The 24818-nt window shown below is 37.8% G+C and overlaps 1 protein-coding gene across 13 annotated transcripts in view; it reads right to left on the bottom strand.

Moving 5' to 3' along the window:
- Window positions 1–449: 449 nt before the first annotated feature.
- Window positions 450–24818, bottom strand: part of abi1a (abl-interactor 1a) — a 48400-nt gene continuing 24031 nt past the window's right edge. The window contains exons 3-12 of one of the 13 annotated variants that reach the window (XM_016673234.1): window positions 22507–22683; window positions 17448–17462; window positions 15494–15597; window positions 14864–15016; window positions 10806–10897; window positions 9211–9363; window positions 6564–6812; window positions 5232–5318; window positions 4149–4331; window positions 450–3058 (exon numbers count right to left, since the gene is read on the bottom strand). In XM_016673234.1, the coding sequence (XP_016528720.1) occupies window positions 2883–3058; window positions 4149–4331; window positions 5232–5318; window positions 6564–6812; window positions 9211–9363; window positions 10806–10897; window positions 14864–15016; window positions 15494–15597; window positions 17448–17462; window positions 22507–22683 (1389 nt within the window). In that variant the 3' untranslated portion in view covers window positions 450–2882. The remainder of the gene's footprint in view (window positions 3059–4148; window positions 4332–5231; window positions 5319–6563; window positions 6813–9210; window positions 9364–10805; window positions 10898–14863; window positions 15017–15493; window positions 15598–17447; window positions 17463–22506; window positions 22684–24818) is intronic. The other 12 variants (XM_016673225.1, XM_016673237.1, XM_016673226.1 and 9 more) reach the window with 12 other exon arrangements.

Consider the following 24818-nt stretch of genomic DNA (forward strand, 5'->3'; position numbering starts at 1 on the left):
CCGTTGGCTTCGTGAATGCTGAAGTTTTAACGGTTGTCCGTGACGTACGTAATGCGCCAAGTCGGAGCTATGAAGCTTACCGGAAATTGCCTTAGCCGTAAGCAAACCTCCTCCACTGCGAAAAAAGAAGTGCTGAGCAGAACATTGTGGCTGTTGAAGTTAATTATTTAGTAGTGTAACCAACGCGGAATGAACGGCTTCGTTCACTTCCACCGCTGCCACTGCTAAAACTACAGACAGACTACAATTCTAAAACAGCGCAGAAAATCGACGTCATCGTTCAGAACTTTTCATACTGTTTGCTGATTGGCCCGGTCAAAAATCGACCGGGAAAAATACACACGGCGTAGTGGAGTGACTTTAATCAAGTAGAATTTCAATGGCAGGCTTTTTAAACACTTATTTAAAGCTTCTGCTTTCTCCCAAATAATCACACAGAAACAAACTTATATGTATAATCGTTTATTATAAAAGACTGTACATTAATTTCTCAATCAACATATATCTACAAATGAGCAGAAACGGGTGGATTTCAGTACTTGGACTCATGAATTTGGAAAATAAAAAGAAGGCTGCGACGATCCGAAAGCCGACAAGATGATTCCTGAGTGACTCCTGATGTCGGGTTTTATTGAGAGAAGACCTGCGATCATTTTTTGCTTCGAGGAGGTATTACTTGTTCGGCCTGGATTTTTGAATCTGAATTGTCTCACGGCAGTGTCGGATGGGGCCGCCGCAGATTAGCCTGAATCCAGCAGCGACGGTAGGCTGATTTCGAGATGGAGGAAAGGGTGACTGCTACATTGTATTCCAAAACGGGGAAGAAGTCGGAGTACCCGGTGAGAAAACATGCAGCTTTGAAGCAAATGTAGAGAGAAATATAAGAAGCATTTTGTATCCACTCAAATCTTATTTTAGAAGAATTAGGGCTTCAACTAATGATCGTTTTAGTACTCGAATATTCTGACAATCGAATAAAAAATTAGCACATTCTTGCAGGCTTTTCATTTAGCCACTTAATTCTTTTTAAAAATATATAAATTAAGAAATTCGTTGAGATGCAAATTAATAACTAAACTTTGCCTAAATATTAGCATTACTTTAATGAATGCTTGATCATTTGTAGCTAATTATTCATCTGCAATTTAAAATCTACTTTTGTTAACTCAGCCCTTTCTGCTTGACTTAACATTAATAAGATGTTGGGCTAATCATGACAAATACTTTAACCAATTAACTGGATAGCACTGGATTTTGTCAGAATTTGAACCCAGCGAAGCTAAAACTATGCCACTTGATTTCTGAGAATATATTTGCAAACATTTTTATTCCTAAATGCAAAATACTTCTATTTTTTGTACAGTTTTGGCTTAATTACTGCTGTGTTCTCTCAGCAAATGGTCTTGAATTTGTGTATTCCAGTTCACGATTAATCAGTTACTAAATTAATTAATTTAAATCAAGTCGTCACGATTAATCGTTTCTATTGTAAAAACAAAAACTAATTTCACAATATCGATGAAAAATACAGATTTTTATACAGAAAGTTTCTGAACATTATTTGATTGTATTCTAGGCTACAAGAATGTGATAGGAGTCACATTCTTTTAAAAAAACATCTTATTTGGGGGATAATTATACTTTGAAGTAAAACTTACTGGATGTTTGTGGTGTTAAATTAAAATGAAAACAAAAGAGGTTATTAAAAGATGAATAGTTGCATAAGTTTTTCATTTTAAAATTAATTTGTCTGCATAATTTATTTTTGATTTGTGAAAATCTCACTTTAAGTGCATCACCATCAATAGTCTACACGGTTCATGTCTTTAATTGTGGACAAGGACCGCACAGAGTAATTCAAAGGGCTGCAAATGGCCCCCTGGCCACCACTTTGGACACCTCAAATCAAAAGTAGGGATACATTATTTTGCTGTTTGTTTTTGCCTTTAAGTTTCCAGCAAACACCATAAAGCAGAGATGCTTCAATGATTTTAAAAGATGACAAATCTCTGACTCTGTGCTGCACATCATCTAAAAAGGATATGTAAAAAAAAAAAAAGCTGCTCAGGTTTGAATTTTTATTGTTAAACGACTGCAAATGAGGTTTTTGCTACTGAAATGACAATAATTGAACATAAAAATGGACTTTAGCCCGTTAGTTGGTAGTTTGAGTGAAAACTTGGTGCTTCCGTCTCATCTCAAATGAGCCTAACGTCTTGATGCTTCATAAAAAGATTCAAATTCATGAAAAAGAAAAACTCAATTTCTTTATTTTAAGATTAAGTACAAAAAAAAAAAAGAAAAATCCCATGGAAAAGTTTGTAAATTGGCTTCAGAGTAAAAACTTCAGTGATTTCGACAGTCAAATTAAAAAAAAAGGAAACATTTACAACATAATTGAAGCAAAGTGGCAAAAAACGTAAAAGATTACATCAGATTTTCATGCTTTGATTCTTTAAAATATCATTTACAGTGTTTTGAAATCAAGCCGTCTTGTGTTTGTTTTCCTGTCTGGGCTCAAAGGAACAGCGATCGTCGTTCGCTGTTTTTACAGATTTCTGTGAAAAAACAAGCCCATGTTCTGAACCGATACTTGGCCTGAAGGTGCTTTCCTTTCCTTTGCTCATCTTAAAACTCTTTAATTAGATCATCTTTGTTCAGGAGAAATGTATAAATGCCACCCACCCATCCCTACCACACCATCTAAATAAGATATCACTTATATTATTTGCATTCAGTAAGAGAGAAAACATTCTGCCATTCTTTAAAAAAACAAAATCGGGATCATACGGTTATTTCTATGCATCTGCTGCTGCAGCTATCAGTCTGTCACCGGGTTAGGATATGACTGAATAAATAGGACTTGTTACTGCCAGGTGGCTTCACTCGGCATAGTGCATGATGCTCTCCACGTAGTTGCCGGGGAACAGGCCGGTGACACCGTTGCAGACGCCCTCGAACCAGCCGTCGTCGTTCTTCTTCACCACGTAGATGATGGCGCCCTCCATGAACGTCAGCTCGTCCTCCTTGTCCTGGGTGTAGTCGTAGATGGCCACCACTGCAGGAGCAGGACGAGAGGCTATCAATATGTCGCCTGACTACTGTAGATTCCAGCTATCCAGTTGTCAACATTACATGCTAAATCGTAAATGTGCGCATAATATATAAAAGAAAAAGGAACATTGCGCTTTGCTGCTAGTTGTCAACATTATGACAACTAGATAAAGTCAGGAAAGAGTTTTAATAAAAAGAAAAAAGAAGGAAGTTGGTCGGTTATGCTAGCTTGACTATGACAATCTTAAGATGTAGATATGCAGCAGAATTCAGTGTTTCAGTTCGATAAAAAAAAGAAAAAAAAAAGAATAAATTAAAAAAGAGTTGACCCACAACAAACAGACTGACAGATCATCAGTGGAGCAAATGTTTAAATTAGCTAATCAACCACCAGTGTGTAGCTTAGCTAGTAGCAGCGGTAGCTAATATACCACAGCAATCACTTAGTAATTGTCGTAAAATAATAAAACTGTGAAGGACTGTATTCTGTTTGTGTGGGAAATTTTTTAGTGTTTTTTTTTAATCCTGTTACGTTAGTGGTGGTATCAGTTGCTATGGCAACGGGCCCGTATGTAGCATAGCCAATAGAGAGCGAGAAAGAAAAAGGCTAATATTTCCGTAGCTGTCAGGGTTTGAATATGCTATTTGCGAAAATTACTGATGGATGCACAGAGGAGCAGATGAATGAATGACTGGATGGATGCTGGACTGACGGACTTTCTTTTAATAAAACAAGTAAAAAATGGACGGCTGCAAGGACAAAACGGTTGGATGACTGGATAAATGAATGCTTGGATGGACACATGGATGATAAGTGATGCATGAATGGATGAAGTAGTGGTTTGGTGGATGGATGAAACAAAGGGGTGGATGAATGAGGGAAAGAATCAAAGGGTTGATAAATGCATGGAAAAACAGATGGATGAATGAATAGTAGGTAAGATGGATGGATGAAAGTACTTTTCCGTCCATTTCTAGACCTGGAAAACCCTAAAATAAAATTCCAAGCTTTTTCAGAATCCCAACCCGTATTCATACAAATCTACGACACTAAGCTGCAGATCAGATGTTAGCAGAGGAATCATGAAGCCAACCTTTTTCTATGTAGTTCTTGGGGGCCCACTGCGGGTCTCCATCGGCGTACGGGTCGTCAAACTTCAGGACGGTGGCTTCTTCGTCCTCGTAATCCACTGGAGGAGGCGGTGGCGGCGGGGAATCGTCAAACATGGGCAGGTCATCCGGCGGCGGAGGCGGCGGTGGAGTTGGGGTGTCTGCTACTGTTGGACAGTCAGAAGTTACCAATGAAAACTTGATTTATAGTTATAAAACAAGATGAGGAGGGCAGCAGAGGGATCATGCAGAATCATTGAGGAATGCACCAACATGCAGAGGGAGAGGTGTTCATATCCAGTGAGCAGGCTCCAAGACATTAATATGTCATTTAATATTCTGGAAATGTTCTCAGACATGCACATATGTTGTTTCTTTACTTCTTCAAAATAACCCAGGTTATGTTTCAGCTAAATCGTGTTCAACAGTTTATTTTACCATTATCTTGTGACTTTTAATCGACTTAAGATTAATGGTCTACTAAATTAAAATTACTTCCAATATTTTAGACCTTCTTTGAGTGTTGTAGTTTGGCCGCCATCCAGCAGAGGGCGCCGCTGGTACAGAATCAAAGATGGCGGCGGGGACTATCAGAACGGTTAAGAGAAAGTCTAAAGAGTGCAAGACGCACTTTATTCGGTTCTGTTTAGAAATATAAACACTCGAGCTCATTAACTTTCACCTCTGAACAAAAAATTACCGATTTGCTACGAAGTTGACGATGGGATGTGACGGAAAAGCGGAGAAAAATTACAAACATGGCGCCAATAACGACAGCTGATTTTTAAGGCTGTCGTGAGTTAAAACGAACAAAGTTTTAACATTTAAGAGCAAAAAATAAATGTACGTTTTAAACTGGCAAAGTTCATCTTTACCTGCCATACATCTTTATTATTCAAAACTACAGAAATGCTAAAAGCGATGCATGCATCTAACAACTAAGAGGACAGAACTTTCCAAATCTGCTGTAAATACAATAATGACGCATCAGAGTCATAAAATGCACTTTGCATGCGGAAAAATGCTGAAATAAGTAGGAAGTAACCGAGAGTAGCCTCTTCACTTACTGCTCTCTTGCATCCTGGCCACAAAGCCAGTGAGAGGTATCTGTGGAGTCAGCTGGGGCATGGGGGGAGGAGGAGGAGCGACAGACACTGAAAGCCAGCAGAGAGAGGACAGGAAGGCGAAGAGAGGCGAAAACAGACAGGAGCCCATCAGTCATCGAGTTCAACTCGCTACCCAGAAAACACACCAGAAAAGCGCACTAAAAAAGTTCATATTTTCTCTTCTGATTTATTTATTTGTTTTCATCTCTGGATCACATTCAGCAACAGTTGAAAAGTTCAGCCTGTGATGAGATTTCAGGGATCACTGGGGTCGGTGGATAAACTGCGGATTATGCTTGAATTCGGTCAGATTGTTCCCTTTAAAAGCAAAAGGTGACTGTCACTATTCACCACAAGGGGGCGCTGTTTATCCAAGTTTACACTAAAGCGAATAACTGGCTGGATAACATATGTTGATGTAAAGGGTGAGAGGATTCAGATCTGCAGCATGTGGATCTGCCTTTTTCAGCAAGAAACACATTTAAATACCGGGGGAAAAACAAAACATTAGGGAGATCAGTGTTAGGTTTAATAATTCAGTATAAACTAAATGCAAACTATAATTTTAATTCTGTTTCACTTCATAACGACTATAATCCAGGATCCGAACAGCGAATCTATCAATTTATACCATATTTTACACCTTATTTGATGTTATTACATTATAAGTGACTTTGAAGTATGCAAATAAACAAATCATTCCTTTTGTAGATACAATTTTCCCTAAAATTCACCAACATAGCATCGTTTAAAGTACTTGTGTCAATTCAGTCCAGGCCTTTTGGTTCAACCTAATGTCAATACAATGTAGGGCTGATCTGTTTATTTTTTTTGTTTTATTAATAATTAAGTTGCAAAAGGTGCTTTATATATTTGAAATACAGAATTTGAACCAAGTGAAGCTACAATAGTTATTTTCCATCTTAAATGTAAAATGTATATATTTTTTGTAAAGTTGTGGCTTAGTTACTGCTCCGATTTGCCTTTTAAATCTGCATATTCCAGTTAATGATTAAACTATTACTAAATTAGTTGATTTCATTAATCAATTAATCATAATTAATCGTTTCAGCCCTATTCATTATGAAAAGTTTAAAGGATTTCCAATACGGTGAAATGAAAAACCAAGCAAGAAAATATGAGAAGAGTAGTGCTCTTTTTTAAAAAATTTGTGTATATTAGAGGTTACTTTTCTTTAATTGGTGGCTGTGTGTGATTTGAAAGACGGTGACCTTTCATGCTTCTGTGTCAGCTCAGGGTTTAGGGTTAAAGATGGAGACAGAAGGGCCTTACTTGAGTTTTGGCCGTAGCCAGGAGTGCCTCCGTTAATATGAGGCTGCTGCTGCAGTTGCTGCTGCTGTAGCTGAAGCTGCTGCTGCTGCAGGGAGAACTGCGACGTGACCGAAGGCGCCCGGCGGTAGGTGCCCGTGGCCGAAACCATAGAGACAGAGGAGTTGGAGGGGTTGTGCCGTGAAATCTGCCGTGAGATGGTTCCAAACTGGGACACTGGAGCGGGGCCCAGTCCGGGCCCGGAGGCCACCACTAGACACACCCAGAAGACGGGGAGGAAGGAACCGAGGAGGAGGAGGAGGAGGAGGAAGGGAAATTAGGAAGAGGAAGGAAAAAAAACAGACAAGGATAATCAACACCAAGAAGGTCATGGAGAGCTTTTAATAACCGATTAGAGCCCCACATTTGATTAAAACAACACCTAGACAGAACAAGAAGATGAGGTGAGGGGAGTAATATGGGCTGGACAATATGGCTGAAGAACATATCACAATACAAGCATTTCATATCAGTCGATATTAATAATTATTGATTAGGTTTTTGTTAGAAATATCTGAAAACTTGTGATGTGGCTGTTCCCGTTTTATCCAGTTTTCACTCCGCACCTTTCATTTAATGTTGAGTAGATATGAGGCCGGAACCTTAAACTGCTGCTACGCTGGTTACTCAGCAAGTGGTTGCTAGGTAACCAAAGAGCGAGCGAGTTGCTAGGTAACCAAAGATTGAGAGAGCTACTGTTCTGTTGGCTCATTTGAGCTTTGGAAATACTTACGGATTATTCTCAGAATGTTGTGTTAGAAGAAATTGCGTTAGCTAGCAGCTAGCGCCCTCTGGTGGACACAGAAAAAACTTATTTTTATAATCTTTTGAGATTATTGGACTGTACAAGACTTTATACCAAAACACTAATTTGTTACTCTAGACTGTTGTACAGGGGCAAATACATTTACTTTATATTTTCAGAAGCAATCTTGCAAAATGCGGTTAAAAAGCTTTTATCTTTATTTCTTGTGAATCTCTTTAAATCTTATACTATTCTTACAATTACAATGATATGCAAAAAGAAATAAAAATACCCTCCTTGAAAACATTTATATTAACAAATGTGTAAATTAGCGTATTGTGCAGGGACAGGTTGAGCAGCTATATAGCATTCCCTCTGCCTACATCTCCCAGAATGCTGTGCGGTTCTAGTTTTGAGTTTAGTGAATATTCTACATATTGAATATTTTATCAGATGCATCATGTTTATACTGATCGTGTGTATTATTAATTTATTGTCCAGCCCTATGAACAATATAAATAAACAATATTACAGAGGCAAACAAAGAAACTGACCATTAAATGTGGCTCAGAAGCAAAGACGAAGTGAGGAATAAGCAGAGGAGCAGCACAAAAGATCAAACCAGACATAGAAATAACTTTCCATTCCAGCCTGGGTGTGTTTGGTAGAGCAAAGAGCATCTCAAACATTTCCTGTTTCATATTTCTACACAATATTCCATCTCTCATGAGAACAAACTCTCAAACTGGAAACGGGCGGGACCAGAGGAAGTTAATCTTCGGAGGAACACAAACAAACATCGCGGCGCTGTCAGCAGCGGCAGTAATTACAGCTGGAAGAGGGCGGCGACATTCAGAGCAGAAAACCTGCAAGTGATCATCTCGCTGCCGAACTCAGATTTTGTTTGGTTTATGTATCAGACAAAGAGCTGCAACAAAATCCCACATTCAAACCCAACCGCACTCAGATCTGGAGTCAATACCCCTGAAAGACCAATGCCACTGTAAGCTAAGAGGTTCCCTTCATGCTGGCATGATGCTGCCACTACCATGCCTTGTTGTGGAGACGTTTGCTGAACTTTTTCTTCACACCACACATTGCATTGGTTTGTGACATAAAACCCCAACAAAACACATTGAATTCATGTTTTGCAAAGCACTGTGTTGATTAGGAAACCATAAAGGAATTAAAATCACCATCACCACAGGAGAGACGCTTCATGTGAAAACAAGTAGATGTGATTCTTGAAAGAGAAAAGAATAAATAGTGAGCTAAACTCGCAAGACTTCTCTGCACCAAATTAAACTCAGCCTTTCCTCATTTAGTCAGCGTTTTCTTTTAAAAGAAACTGAATTTATTGTCGCGTCAGTGCAGCTATTCATGTGACTATTCTCATATAAGTGCGACTATTAATAAAAGTACAAGTTCTCGTATTATTGCAACTTCATTCTCGTAATGTTATTTATTTACGGCTTGTTGTGGGGACGTTCGCTGCACTTTACCTTCTTTCTTGTACTTCACCATTAAACTTCACCACATTGCATTGTTTTGTGTATTTCTCGCTTATTCGTCAAATAAAATTGAATTAATGAAACTTTTGCAAAGCATAATGTTGATTAGGAAACCATAAAGGGATTAAAATCACCATCACCACAGGAGAGATGCTTCATATGAAAAGTGAATGTGATTCCTAAAGGAGACGAGTATGAATATGACATCACCAACCTTCTCTGCACCAAATTAAAGTTTTTATTTAATTAAAGACGATCTGCTCTGCTTGCAGTAAAAACAGTCGGAAGACACCCAGAAGAACGGCGCAGCCCAGATCCAGCGATAGAGGAAGCTCTGGAGCCGATTTAGTCTCACCTAAGGCTGCATAAGGAGGAGGAGGTGAAGGTGGAGGAGGTGAAGGTGGAGGAGGAGGCGGGGCCATCCCACCCATGGGAGGAGCAGGTGGAGGAACGCCAGGGGGAGGCGGAGGAGGTGGTGGGGCTCCCGGAGGAGCCGGCATGAACGGGACTGAAAGAGGGATTAGCGTTACTGGGAACGGAGAGAGAGAGAGGAACCTCTACACCTCCGTTACATAACATCAGAACCACTGGGAAGTCTTCGGAGCGTTTCCACGGCAACCGGCTCGCGGCGTAGAGCGCGGCGTGAATCCTGAAGCTGCGGCAGAAGCCTAAAAAATACTGCCTCATCTGGAGAAAACCAGCCTTCATCAAGGTTATGGTGTAAATATAGACTGCAGGATGATCTCCATAATAAACAGATTTCCATAAAACTCATTAAGATAAAAAATAAATAAATAGTGACTTTCTCTGTTAGTTTTGATAATACCTTATAGATAAAAGATGCTCAGAATGTGTGAAATTGCATCAAACCATTGAAAAAATAAAGTCACGGAAAAACATTTATTTTTCATGTTTTCCCCCCAAACGACAAATCAACCTATTAATGGAAAACTTAGTGGAAGGAAAAACATAGTGTGTCGTTGCAAAGTCAGAACTGTTTTCACTGCAAAAACAAAAATGTTACCAAGCATATTTTTAATGCCTTTTTACAGTTCAAATAAAACAAAATTAGTTTATAATTAGCTTTTCAGAAAGATATAAAAGTTTGTTGTAAATCAATATTTCCTTAATATTTATAGAAAGTACTAGTTTTACTGGCAGATTATTGAACTTATAACACTCAAAACATTTATTGTTAGAAGTAAAATAATATAGCAGTGAAACTAGTATTCTTTAAAATATTTTTTAAATCAGTATGAAGGAGTCATTGACTGAAAACAAGCTCCAAAATCTTGATGAAAAGTTACTCAAAAGTTACTTTTGTTTTAGTTCAAGTTTACTAAGATTAGTTTTGTGCTTTTGCAGTGTTCTCCAGTTCACTAGTAACGTAATCAACATATTTTTGTTCGTTACGTTTAGTTCTCAAACGGGATTAGTTTGCGGACATCTCTGTTCGTCCAGCTTTTTCTACCACAGTTTTTCCCTCCACTAAACTTTACTGCAGGAACAACTTCTTTAGAGAGACGCCGATTTCATTCCCTGCCCACAGCACCAAAAATTAAACTTCTGATCTAATCACCATGGTAACACTGAACCGGACTCAGGCAGTACTGTCAAAAAGGCAGGTGAGCGGCACCAGAACCAACATCTGAGCTGAACAGGGAGTAACATGGACCTTCAGCTAAACAGGCCTCTCACAGCTTGGCCTATTTACCCAGCGGGACGGGGAAGCAGCTGCACCCAGAACACAATGGGTCTTAATAATCCCCAGCTTTGTGTTGAATAAAGTCCTGAATAACATTTTTATAGGCTAAAAATCAACATTATGCATTTAAAAACCACCAGAGTGGATAAAACACTGAATCCTGATGGGTTTGTTTATTTGTTCGTTTCAGGTTTCTCTGCAGAGGAGAGAGAGGGACAGTGACCTGAGGGGCAGGTGTTGCTCACCTGGTCCAGAGTTGGGAATGGAGGGCGTCGGCACGGCGATGGGAATGCTGCTGCCGCTGTTCTCCCTGCTGCCGCTTCCCCCGCTGCTTCCACTGAAAAACAGGAAAATCTCATTTAATTCCACTTTTTATTCAGAAAGTTATGTACCTGCAGAGAATAACAAAGATGTTAATAATGTTGCAATAAGAAATTAATCAGTTAAAATGAGCTCGATCATTTCCATTCTGCTGAGAAGCACAATGGAAAATCCTTCATAATCCATTTTATTTGTGATTTTGCTCGTGTGTGGTTTCTATTCCCATTTCATTTGTTGTTTTTGTTTCGTTGTGTTTTATTTTAGATATTTAAAATGTCTTCCGGTTCCAGATTGATTTTTTTTTTTACAAAATTAAAGTTTATTTGTCTTTGAAAAAGGAGACCTAGTATGGTTTCATGAATATATTACTTAAAAAATAGTCTCAAAACAACAATATTATAATTTATCTCAATAATCACTGGGACAATTTATCATCAGGCATTACAGGAACAGTAATTATTAACCATTTTGAATTAAAATTGAACATTTTTGACACATTTACTGTTTTTCTTTTTTTGGAAACCCAAAATTAACGAGGCTTGGGTTGCTCGGTAACGGGCTGGGCTTCCCTGGGGTTGCTAGGTAACGGGCTGGGCTTCCCTGGCGTTGCTAGGTAACGGTTTGGTGACATTACGTTTGAAAGTTCTTGAAATGGCTCATTTTTAAGACACCAAAAAACATTTAACTTACTGGCAGAAAAGGGCTGGATGGTTTTTTTAAGCGCTTGGGTTGCTTTTAGAAGCAGTAGAAACCAAACAAAAACATTCAAAATGTGAATTTTGGATAATAAGTAGTCAAAAATGACTGGATAATCCCCCCCAAAAATGTATAATCACCCATTTTCCACATTGTTTCCAGAATAAAGCTACATCTAATTTTTTAATTAATTTTAAATAATAAATGCCCTAAAAACATTCACAAACAGAATTTCTTGGATTTAGAACAGAAGTTTTGCGTTTTATTGTTTTAGGACGGGATTGCAGCAGGGTCAGATGTACACTAAGCGCTGGCCTTGATAAAATATAGGACATCTGATTGGAGAATGTGTGTCAGCTCTGTTACACGCTGCCTTTCACCTCGGGGCTTTTAGATCAGCAGCCTGGCAAGCTAAATCCCCTCCTGCTATCTCGCTCTCTCTTTCAGCCTGGCCTTGATCCCAGATTTTTTTTTTTTACTTCAACCTAACATCCAAACATTTACATTTCATCCCTGCACTTCGGTTGACCCTTGCTGCCTCTCACCCCGGTGACCGCAGCTCGACTCTTCGAGGAGATTCCTTACCCATCTCCCTGGACTCTTACGATTCTTTCCGTCCAGCTGAACCGCCGCTACATCTCGTTATCCACTTCTCTCCCCATCAGCGCTCCCCTCCCTCCTGTCTGACTCGCATCAATCAACCCCCCTTGGCTCTAAACGCGCTAACAAAAGGGTCACCGCCTCTAAAAGGAGGCTAGCGGCAGTGGGAGCAAAGCGTCAAGTCAGCAGATTCTCATACCTCCATTAAATCACTAAAAACTCAAAATTACATGTTTTTCTAAACTCAAATTTCCAGAATTCACAGCCATTTTAAAATTCAATTTAGTTTATTTATATCGCACCAATTCATAACATGTCATCAAGGCATTTCAGAAAAATAAATAACTTTTTTTCTTAAATTCACCCCACATCCACTGGAATGGATGATATACATTTCTGGATTTAAAGCTGAGTATGTAACTTTTATAAAAACATATATTTTATATATATTTATTAAAACCGTCACCATGTTGTGACAGTTTGTTATGAGACAGATAATCTGTGAAAACATCGATCTCCTCCAAATCCACCCTGAGCCACTACTGTGGTTTGAAGAAACGCTACCGACCAAAAAAACAACCAATCAGAGCCAGGAGGCGGGTCTTAGCGCTGTTAATCAACCTCAGGTACTCACTGATAATTGAGTTAAAGGCAGACAAAGAACTTAGAGTTGAAGGAAAACCACTTAGCTACTGTCATCAGTGGCTAAGCTAACTAGCCTGCGCATCAGGCTAGTTAGCTGATGCTAACTAGCATCAGCTAACTAGCCTGATGCTAGTTAGCATCAGGCTAGTTAGCTCTGATGCTAACTAGTCCGGATTCCATCCGTCCGTCCGTCCGATGGAATCAGTGTTGCTGTATCCATGATGGTCACTCAGTTCCTCATTATGAACATTTTGTTTCTATGGTCTAGAAAGCAGAACCTACAGATGAGTGGAGCCGTCTAAACCAAACCACTGGCAGCCATTTTTCTCCCACAACAACAACAACAGTCCTGTTCTCCAACAGCAATAATATCAGACACCATAATGGCTGCTGCACTACACATTAAGGTCCAACAGGAGCTTAAATTCAGCTGAGTCTGACTGAGACTGATGAGCGGAATAAGCCCAACTGATCCCAGACCAGCATAATCGAATCATGCTAGCACGGTGGTCATATTAGCAGCGGCTAGACTGCATCAGGCTTTTAAACAGAAGCTGCAGCAGCTCCAGGCCACACTTTAGCAACAATAACGCTGAGTAGACACAAGATCTGCACATTTGTTTTGTTCTTCGTCCAAAAATGTGAAGTCAGAAGAAAGAGAAGGAAGTAGTGGGTATTTTTTACCATAACAGTCAGCATAAACAGCTTTTTAGCTAATGAGACAGAATCGTTCACTCATAAGTCAAATTTAATGAAAGCGCAGCCACAGCGTTCGAGGCTCTCCATTAGTTTCTCCCCTCATATCAAATCGCCCTTCATATCCGAGGCTTTTACAGATATTAATATCAGAGATTCTCACCGTGGTAAGCGCCACTTCAAGCCTCGTCAGACAAATACCGGATTTAGTGCGGCAGGAAAAAAGAGAAAGAGGTGTGAACGAGCACTAAGCTGCTGAGGCAAATGAAGAGATTAAAACTTCCTGACATGGAGACGTTTTTCACACAGCAGTGAAACCCTGGCAGCATTTTTCCTCAGCAGTATAAAGGTTCAGATCACACTTAAGGTTTGTTCTTTTATACGTTTTGGGATATTTTAGAGTTTTATCCATGACATTTAAAATTTAAATAGTTAAAATAGGCAAGTAAAATACTAAGAATCATGAGTTTTGTTCTATGAATTAGTTTTTTGCATGATTTTTACATATTTAAGGTCAAAATCTGCAAATTTGCCCACCAGTGTACAAACCCTTTTAGCTATCGAATAATTTTTCTGATGTTTTTTTAGACTGTTCATGTTTTTTTTTTCAGCTTCACAATTATTTTTAAATTTATTTCAGTTTTTTAGTTTTAAAAATTGTTCAGTTTCAAATATTTTTTGAAACTACGTTTTTTTTCCATTTTAAAGTATTTTCAGCTTCAAAATTATTTTAAAAAATTTTTTTTCAACATCAAATTAAACATTTTTTTTTGAGGAACTTTATTCCTGAGTTTCAGAATATTTTTTTTCTTTTTCAATTTTTTTCTCCTTTAAAACCATTTCAGCTTCAAAATTATTTTTGAAATAATTTTTCAGTTTCACATCCTTGATATTTCAAGGATGTGAAAAATCAAGGATGTTTTTTCAGTTTTCGAAGTATTTTCAGCTTCAATTTTTTAGTTTTAATGAAAACAAAAAACTGCATTCTTTTGAAACTTTCCAAAATGTATTTCAGTTTCAAATAAAAAAAATAAAAAATTGATGTTTTTTTTTTCCCAGTTTTAAAATATTTTCCAGCTATTTTTCTGTTACAATATTTGTTTTCCAGCATTAATTTTTTTTATTTCATTTTATTTATTTATTTAAATATTTATTCATTTATTCATTCATTTAAGCAAACTTTATGGCACCAATTCAGCCCCGTAGACAGGCTCATAGGTTGTAGTCAGAACAATGACAGTAATAAGGACCACTGAATGTGATACATTTGGTGGTATCTGAATGTATCAACCCAGAACCGGGTCCTGGAGCATCCAGTGAGTCCATCTGTCCCTCTCTCGCCTACCTGTGGGTGCGTGGCCTCTGGTTGAGCGACGCTGTGCGTCCGGGGCTGTTCTGCTGGCCGTGTTGGCTGCCCAGTCGGGCCGGACTGGTCATGTAGTCGTTAGGGACCGTAGGCGGCTTCACCGGCTCCAGCGTTTTGTACGGCGTGTTGCGTCTGCAAAAAATAGGAATTTGGTGTAAAAATTTAATTTATTGTGGCTTGTCACGTGTATGGTCTCGTGTATATAAATTTCCACAATTATTTAGATAAATATTTGTTACATTTTTAACATTTTAACAATTTCTTTTGATTAACTATTGAATATAATGTTTATTATGTCTTGTGCTATACAGATTGAGTTTGCTGATGGCACAAACAAATGCTGTTGGACATTTTTCCAAATATTAGTGAGGAGTGTATGTATAATTATGACTCACAATACAATCAAATACATGTAGCCAATTATTTTTATTAAAAATCACAATTTTTGTATTATAATTTCACCCCAAAAAAACAAGATTCACATAAATTAATAGCCAAAGAAATTTAGATCATTTTTAAAATAGCTTCAATCTCTCCTGTTTATCCTCGTTAACCGTTCTGTAATTAAAGGATTAAAGGACTTTGAGGAAACTGGACGGGGCGTCTTACCCAAGCGTGCCTCGCCCTGACATCGGCGGACTGGGCGGCTTCTGTGTTGGCGGGTTGGTCCTGGACAGCGTTCCCGCTCTGACGGCCTGATTGTTTCCATGTTGCTGTGGTGGAAGAAAAACAAAACAGTTGCTTCATTTCACAAAACTCCTTCAGACAAAATTGGATGATTATTACTTCTGTGACTGGAATTAAATGTTGCAGGCTGCTCAGACGGCGCATTTCTGTTGGTCCTGAACTGTGGTTACATAATCCCACCAAACAGTGTATCTGAATTAAGCATGTACTCTGGATTTACACTGAAAAACATAATCAATTATTGCATTTTTGACATGTATCTGAGCTGTCTGAGAAGCCTGGAAGATTTACCTCAACTACAAAATGTTTAAGAACTTTTCCAGGATCTAGACATTTTGTTTTTGTTCCTCCTTATCCCACCATACCAGTTGCAGTGCTAAGCTAATACTCATGCAGCTGAGTTTCTTTCATCAGCAAACCATTGGCTTCTATCTTAGCACCAACTCTGTTTTAGCCAACAGTTTTGTCAGCGGCTGGATCAGAAAGTTAGAAATTAAATCAGAAGTCCAGAGGAATGCTGAATCATGAATTGAGCAAAATGACCCAACAAGGGACAAATTTGAGCATTTATTTGTGTACTAACCAGGCATATTCCAGCAGCGTAATACATGTTCAGAATTTATAATTTCCCCAACTGCTTATTTCTGTTCCTTAGTTGCCTGCTGTCGCTAAAAATCTTCAAACCCCAAATTAGAATCAACTTTTACTATGTTTTTGCCTTTTTGCCTATTCTACCAAGTCAGTTGTAGCAGACATTTGTAAGCATTTTTTACTGTACAACAAAGTTTAGGGTTAAGACTATTTATTGAATTTATAACCAGATTCCATTGCACACTTCTGTTTCTATGAACCATGTGTAGTTCATGCTCTGGCCACCAGGTGGTGTCAATGCAGTATGTATGAACCAACATCTGAGAGTTATTTATCGCTAAATAAAAAGTTATTTATGCAAACCTGAATGCGCTAGTAATAAATATTGGTTCTGCTAATGCTAATGCACTAGAGCAATTCGATATTTAGCAGAAGTTATTGTTAAACTGCTATAGCAACAAGGTACTCAGCAGAAGCTAATGCTAAAAATGGTATAGCAATACTAGATTCACCAGAAGCTAATGTTAAAATGCTATACAGCAACATGTTATTAGCAGAAGCTAATACTACAACATTACAGTAATGCTATAGCACTACATTCAGCAGAAGCTAATGCTAAAATATTGTACTAACACTATAGCAACACAGTATTTAGCAGAAGCTAATGCTATAACACTAGAGTAAATTTATAGTAACAGGGATTAGCAGAAGCTAAAACCAAATGCTATAGCAACCAGGCCCTTAGCAAAAGCTAATCACAAAATTAAACCATGTGGATGGCCACCATGTTTCAATGATACAATGTGTTACAACAGTTTATTCACAACATAAAAGGTATGTAGCTAATTAGCATCAATCGTCCATGAAGGATTAAGCAACAAAGTAACTTGAATGACCCACACCAAAGCTTTGCAAGCCATGTACAGGAAACTGGTCATGAGTTTTAAAACGTGAACTGGAGGTGGGTTTACGGAGACCAACAACCAAAACATAGCAAACTGGACCAATTTGGACCAAATCTACTGATTGCTTTGTATTTATAGCGCCAGTATAAGCGCAGCACTGAAACAGCTATGGTGGAAAGTCCTAAATTACAGCTAAATTACAACATGGTTGGTAAAGAGACAAGGTGGGTACTATGGGATGCTTTAGTTTTTCCACAGGAAGGACTACAGGTTGGTTAACATGGGAAACAACAACATTTCTTCACACTTACAGGGATCTGATGGGAAAGGGAACAAATAGAGGACTAAACAAAACGGGTCACATAACAGACTACACTTACCTTGGCTTTTAGCCACTTAGCATGGAAGGAGAAAATATGAGCAAAAACAGAGAGACAGAAAGAGGGCATGTCAACATAGCCATGTAATTCCTTCTTATTTACACTAAGTCAACATTTTGCAACACTAGGGAGGGTGAGCAGTTACATGCTACGGAACCAGAGGAAAACACAGTGGGTCCAATAACCCAGAACCATTCCAAGTCCTTAAAGTCAGGATCCAAAGAAATCTAAATAGATCATCTAATCAAGAGGTTCTACAAGCAGAACCGGAAGGTTTTCAGCTAACCTGACTTTACCTGTGAGCAGACGATCTGATATGAAAATGATTAAATGTTTTATTGGTCTGTAAATAAAAATATAATTGGTTCTAATGAGTGCACTAATTTTGTAAGGAAGTTTTTGCAGAATGGAATGATTCAAAGTTAGCCATTTTTAACACCAATACATAGTTCTCATGTGACGTCACCCTTACGGGAACTTTGTAGCCAACAGCCATCTTGGTAGGTATCCGTAACTAACTGCCATGACAGTTGCTAAGGGGTTGCTATGACAACTTAAAACTAGCTCTAGCTAACTTATAAACTATTAAGTCAAATGTTTCTCTCCACATACTTTCTTTTTCTTGGTCTCAAAGCCATGGTTGATTTATGCCTTGCGCTACACTAGCCTACCAAGATGGCGGTTCTGTGGTGAGGATCTCATCCAGTTCAGACTTGTGGAAACTACAAGCAAGATGGAGATCCTAGAGAGGTTCGACTCTAGATCATACAAGGTCACGGTTTCCATTTCAAGCAACTGGACGGTTAAATACTTCACCAAAAGTTTGTCATTTTTATTCTTTAGCTCCTTAAAAGGGAAAACATGCCGATGAGATATTATTGAACATTTTAATGATGATATCAATGATATTTAACCCAGATTTTCTTGTCCGTTTTATTTTCTTCCTTAAAATATCCCCATTCACAAAATTCAGATTTTTTGATCCAATCTGATTTTTTTTTTTGCGTAATTGTTCATGCTAAATATTAAATTCAACGGCAATCAGACTTCTGTGTGAAGTTTCCTCATACCTACAAGAAATTCAGACAATACACAACATAGTTGTTTTTGGAAGTAATAATTGATGCCACTGTTGATGGATCAATTTTAAAGTTGAGCAATGGGAGCCGACAGTTTTGTCACAAGATCACAACATAAAATAAAATAAAACTCATGGTGATGGCCTAAATATATCTACATCTAAAACTTCAGAATGAAAATGAGAGTCAGTGGGTTTCTACATTCTCTATTTCCAAAAATAATGTTTAATTGTCACAGTTTTGGCAGCTTTAGTTCACATCCTGGTATCGAGGCGAGCCAGCGCTGCAGCTAAGCTACAGAGTCAAGTGGCTCATCTATAATGCAGCTTCCCTGGTGGCCTCTGCAGGAAGCTGTGCGATAAAGAGACCCAACTCAGAGCAAAACTGTGGCATCATCAGCCTCTTTTCAGAAAAATAAAGCCATTTAACTCAGATGATTTAACTCAGATTTCACATTCAGATTAATCTCTCTCGTCAGCTCGCAAACAGATTCAATTTACTATCTAGGTCATGGTGGAAATGCCGAAACCGCAGTGCCTCATCTTAATGGGAAACGCTGCATCTGCTCTGCTGAATCAGTGTGGAAATGTTTCGGTGATCGTTAACAGGTTCGTGAGGACTTGGGCATGTTGAGTTTGGACAAAAGATGCAATCAAGCAGAGCTGCAGGAGAGTCGGTGAGTCTCTAAATAATGCAGTTTGGGCTTTGTTATTGTTAAAGGAAAGCAAACGCTTAAATGTTGCTAAAAGAAAGAGAAACAATCCAGCTCATTTCTACGGTGTCTGCCAACAGGGCATCTAGGTAAAGGGTCTGAGGCGTCACTGACAGAGAAGAAACAGGAAAAACTTTTTAAAAATCCAACTGTTTACATATTCAGTTTATGTTTTAGGGCTACAACAAACAATTATTTTCATAATCGATTATTCTGACAATCGGACAAAGAAACGGGTGCATTCTGCAGATGTTCTACTTTAACCACTAAACTTTTTATATGAAATACATTAAAGAATGTAAATAAACCCTAAAAATTAATTCCTTTTTTGAGTAAGGTACTTTAAATTTGAAGTGGGGTGCATAACACTGGCAATACAATGCCATAAATATGAAATAATGCTGTTATGAACATGAAGGAGTCTATAAATTTTTTACCACTGTTATCATGAAGTGTCATTTGGTAAATAATGACACTTTTAATGCAAAATTACACAAAACGTTGCATTAAAAAGTCAAATAAAAGTGTCAACATTACATTATTAGGCTACAAAAATGACACTTATTTTTAAAAGGGTCATTTTGTACCAAATAACACTTCATGACACTCATAAATATTTCATGTTTACGACAGCGTCATGTCAGTCTTATGCACACACCTTCAAATAAATTGTAACTGAAAATAAAGATTTTATTTTATTTAAAAAGGTAACAGTGCAGCTTTCCTTTAGTGAACACTTGATCATTTGCAGCAAAGGATGAATTTACACAGAAAATACTACATTAATCTACAAATAAACATTAATCTGTTTATTTTTTCCATTTACTCATTAATAACTGGATATCAAAAGGTCCTGAATATGAGATTTTTTGCATCATTTGAACCAAATGAAGGTGAAGCTGCTACTTGAGGAGTTCTGAGTAAAACATAATTATAGATTCAAGATTTATAAAACCTTAAATGCAAAAATAACTTTGTACATTTTTGTTTTAATCACAGTTCTGACTATGTTCTTTCAGCTAAATTTCCTTTTTAACATCTATAACTCCACTTAATTATTCGATTTACTAAATTCATCACGATTAATCTGATTAATCGTTCAGCCCTGGTTTGAAGTATCAGATCAGGAGTAGTGTTCATCTGTAAGGCGCTCTGTTGGTGACATAATGTCAGATTATCTTCAATCTCGTCAGCAAGACATTCAGGAATCCAGCTGGGATGACGTCAGGGTTTTAAAATTAGATGTCAGATGTCCCTGGATTTACAAAACGCCCCGACTGAAGTGATTCAGCTGCTGTAAAATGAACGGATTGACTATTTAAAGTGTATATTAGGCATGAATGCTATATTAGCATGGTTAGCATCCTTTGAGTGTATTAACTCTAAAACAGGCGATTTAGTGAAAGAACAACAAAGTCAAAGCTGTAACCAAATCAAAACTAAATGTACAATACATGTATTTTACATTTAAAACAATGAAAAGCAAACTAATCAAATACTGATGCATTTTAGGCAATATAATATTCATTTTATAATTTAATAAGACATGCATTTGTATCTTTAATGCATTTTTAACATTTTATAACAAAGGCTTAAATGAAAAATCTGCAGAATGTGCCAATTTTTATGCGATTAATCGATTAATCGTCAGAATAATCGATTCATCCCATTTTATTTCTGAATCTTATTGCAGGATTTTGTGTCAAACAAATCAATTTTTAGGCCAAAATCCACCCTCAGGCGGATATTTTGATTTTACCCATAAACATTAATTAAAGCCCCCTCACCAGATCATTGATTCTGGGCAGTAAGTAAAGCATGTCGCCACTGAAAGGCCCACATAAACTAATACAGAGTATTGACATCAGGTATTGATTGGCTATTTGGACGGTGACGTAAACAGATTAGAAGAAGTTTAACCATGAAGACCACAGCAGCAACATGGATTGGTTTTCATGTTTCCCCGCACAGACAGATGAAATCTAGCATTTTTGCAAACGTATACATGAGAAAATCCAGTTTATGCTACAAGAATCGTCCCATTATAAGAGCTAAACAAAAAGATCAGAGGTTTTCTGGATTAATTAACTTCAAAACTGGCTGCTAATCAAATCCATTTGACGGCTGCCATCGATTGTCTGACTGATGGGACAGAAGACACTCCAGAGACGGGGCAGACGCGGGGAAACATCGGGAATTATGTCACTATGTTGGGACAAATTTGTGACCCTGACAGTGAGAGAAAGGTTTATTGCATCAAAAAGTTTCTTGACGACCTTTTAGATCAAGCTGACTGATATCTAAACAACTCCACAACAAGATTATGAGGATCTAAGTGCTCTGAAAAATCTTGTAAATTCGGCTCCATTGCCTCTTTCACAAAGCTCTGAGAACAGATCGGTTTTCTGAAAGCTGCATGATGTAATCTCTTTACGGTTCATCTCCACCCCCGTTTGGTTCCCACCAACCCACATGCAAAGCTTTTCCTTGGGGGCCAGGCGGTTTGGGGGGGCTTTGTGAGATGAAAGAGGAAGTACGAGAGAGACAGAGAGAAGAGTGTGAACGAGGTAAAGATTTGGAAATAGTGGTATGAGAGATTTTATCCCCCTTGTTTCTTCTTTTTTTTTGTTTCAAATGATTTTTTTTCTTTTTTATTAAATTGGACATATGCAAAATTAATATTTTGCATGTTTTTTGTATTTCCATTTGAGTATCAACTGCTTCTAAAAACAGCTCAAGCTCCTAAAAAAATGTTATTTGGAGTCTGGAAAATGAGCCATTTCAAAAACATTCCAATTGCTAAGTCACATTCCGTTACCTAGCAACCTAAGCTGAGCCTAGCCCGTTACCTAGCAACCTAAGCTGAGCCTAGCCCGTTACCTAGCAACCCAAGAGGAATTCCAGCACATTTTTGTTTTTTTAAAACTTTTACTCCACTACATTTTACAGTCAGTATCTGTACTTTCTACTTCACTACATTTTTACAAAGTGCCACGTTACATCCAAGTGTGTTATCTTGTGTTGAATAAAATCTTTTAGAGGCATAATTCCTCACTTGCTCACATTTGGCCAGGTTGACTTCAGTCTTTGATATTGGAATTTTTTGGATGATCTGAGACATTTATGTTTCACAAGAAAGCAAAAGCTGAAAAAAAAAACTGTAAGGGGACAAACAGGAAGGAAGTGGTAGACCTGAACCAGCAGATATCTTACATTTTAAAAAATCACAGATGTTTGTAAAGTTAAGGAAAACCTTGAAAGCGCTCACCTTCACCCCGTGGCCAACATCGTCCAGAACATTGTAGTCAATCGGCTTCCTGATGTACCTGACGGGCCGCTCCAAGTTGGTCGGAGCGATGATCTTATGAGTCCTCGCTGTGTTTTTGTTGGTGGTGAGGATCCCGATCTCCCGCCTGGCGACCTTCTCCTTGTGTATGTCCACCGTCTGGAAACAGCAGAGGAAGTAGAGCGGTGATGAGATGAAGTGATGAAGAGGGTTTAATTAAATGTTTTTCCATCAGAATCTCACATATCTATGCCAAGCCTCAATTAAGTGAGCGGCAGTTTTCCGAGAGGTCCTAGCACTTGACCTGTATCTATTTAACGTAGCGTAGCATTATTTTGGGAATATAAAAACTGTTCTTTGAAAATGTACAAGGGTCATGTCCCCTCCCAAAATAATGTCAGCGGTGTCCGACAACAATGTTATTGATTATTTTACCTGGCAGAGTAAGTACATGTACAAACAAACACGTAGGCTACACGTCCGTCTAAGCTAGCAGATAAAAACTACATTAGCTAAGCTAATTTTGCTAGTTTGGCAGTAAGAACTACAGGAAATATTGCAGATGTTTATCTTAGTATCACAAAGAGGTGGGTAGAGTACTCAAAAATTGTAAACAAGTAATAGTTGTAATGTACTTAAATTGTTTATAAGTTAGATAAGAACGAGGCGAGAGCTAGTTCTCAGCTTGTGGCTTATTTATTGTCGTCATAGCAACTCCATAGCAACAGGAATGACAGTTACAAGATGGCTGTCGGCTACAAAGTTCATGGAAGTGTGACATCACACGAGATCTACGTATAGATAACTTTTGATCAGTCCAAACTTGAGCCACATTAAGTTTATAACAAGTTGTAGAGCCAAAGTGGGAATCTCAAACAATTAATCAGAACAAATGTAGGGAAAATTTGCCCTTCATTTTAAAAGACCAACCAGAAAAACAACTCCAGCTACAAAGCAGCAACAAAGGATTCCTTTCAAAGATCTGGATATCGACTGAACTCCAACTCTTTTCCTCCAGACGCTGTCCTGAAGTTTGACACACAGATATGAGGTCATCAGGGTCGCTCTGGTTGGCTAAAATTATGCCCACAACAATGTGATTTATGTGGGATTTCAAGTCTTGTGTGAATAGAATCAGATTAAACAATAACTACATATGAAGGAAGATGCAAAACAGAAATCCGCAGGAAAAACCAACATGAACAATTAATATTTCATAACAGGCAGAGAAGGTCCTGTGTAATTGCTCCCACAGAGAGTTTTAATAAAACAAGAGAAATAATCCTCCTTTTTCATCCGTTCAGATTAGAGAATGAATGACAGTCATTTTCACCAAATTCAGATGGGAAACATTTTAATATTGATAAGAGACATTTTATCTGAAGGTGGGAAACAACTGAGCCAAAAATAAACAGGAAAATAGACCAATATTTGGTCAAATATGCAAAAAGAACAAAAATACATAACATATATAAAACATTGACTGCTTCAGGTAAGATTGTATTTATATAACCAAGTTAAATCCCCCTACTAAATCAATTTCTACATCTCTCAGGCTGCTTGTTTTCTATTAAATGTTACATTTATCCAAACAGCGTGAGAATTTCAATGACCATGGCTTCTAGATAATAAAAATCTGACATTCAGGATCTCAGAAAATTTTAATATTACATAAAACCAACAGAAAATGATATTTAAAAAAGGAACCATTATGCAAAATTTACATTTCAAACGTTATTGTACTTCCATTGGGGTCTCAACTGCTTCTAAAAAAGCAACCCAAGCACTAAAACAAATAAATAACCAAATAAAACAGATGATTTTGGCAATAACGTAATGTTTTTTTGTTTGTTTTTCTTCACATTATAAGAACATTATGCAGTCACCAATTATGAAACACGGAATAAACTTTGCATTTTGTCAAATGTCATAATCAAAATCATCAAGCAAATATACATAAAATATGTTGATAAATGTTCCAGTTATTATTAATCAAAAGCAACTCAACAGTTTTGACAGTTTAACAGAAAGAGGGGAACTCTTTCTAAAAACACAACAAACAGAAAGACTATATCTAAAGCTGGACGCCATCTGGTTTGATCAGCAGGACAAACATCAGTCCCGCTGGCAGAATGAGGGAAGTGAAAAGGCAGCTTGCCTCCTTTCTGCATGCAAAGAAAACAGCTGCAGAGCCGAACAGAACCACCTGACGTTACTCATTGGATCGGTCAATAAAAAAAATGACAAACACAAGATTCCTTTGAACCTGCATCAGAATCCACCGAACGTCTGAA

This window comes from Poecilia formosa, unplaced genomic scaffold (assembly GCF_000485575.1).
Source record: "Poecilia formosa unplaced genomic scaffold, Poecilia_formosa-5.1.2 Scaffold72, whole genome shotgun sequence".
NCBI classification, from domain to species: domain Eukaryota; kingdom Metazoa; phylum Chordata; class Actinopteri; order Cyprinodontiformes; family Poeciliidae; genus Poecilia; species Poecilia formosa.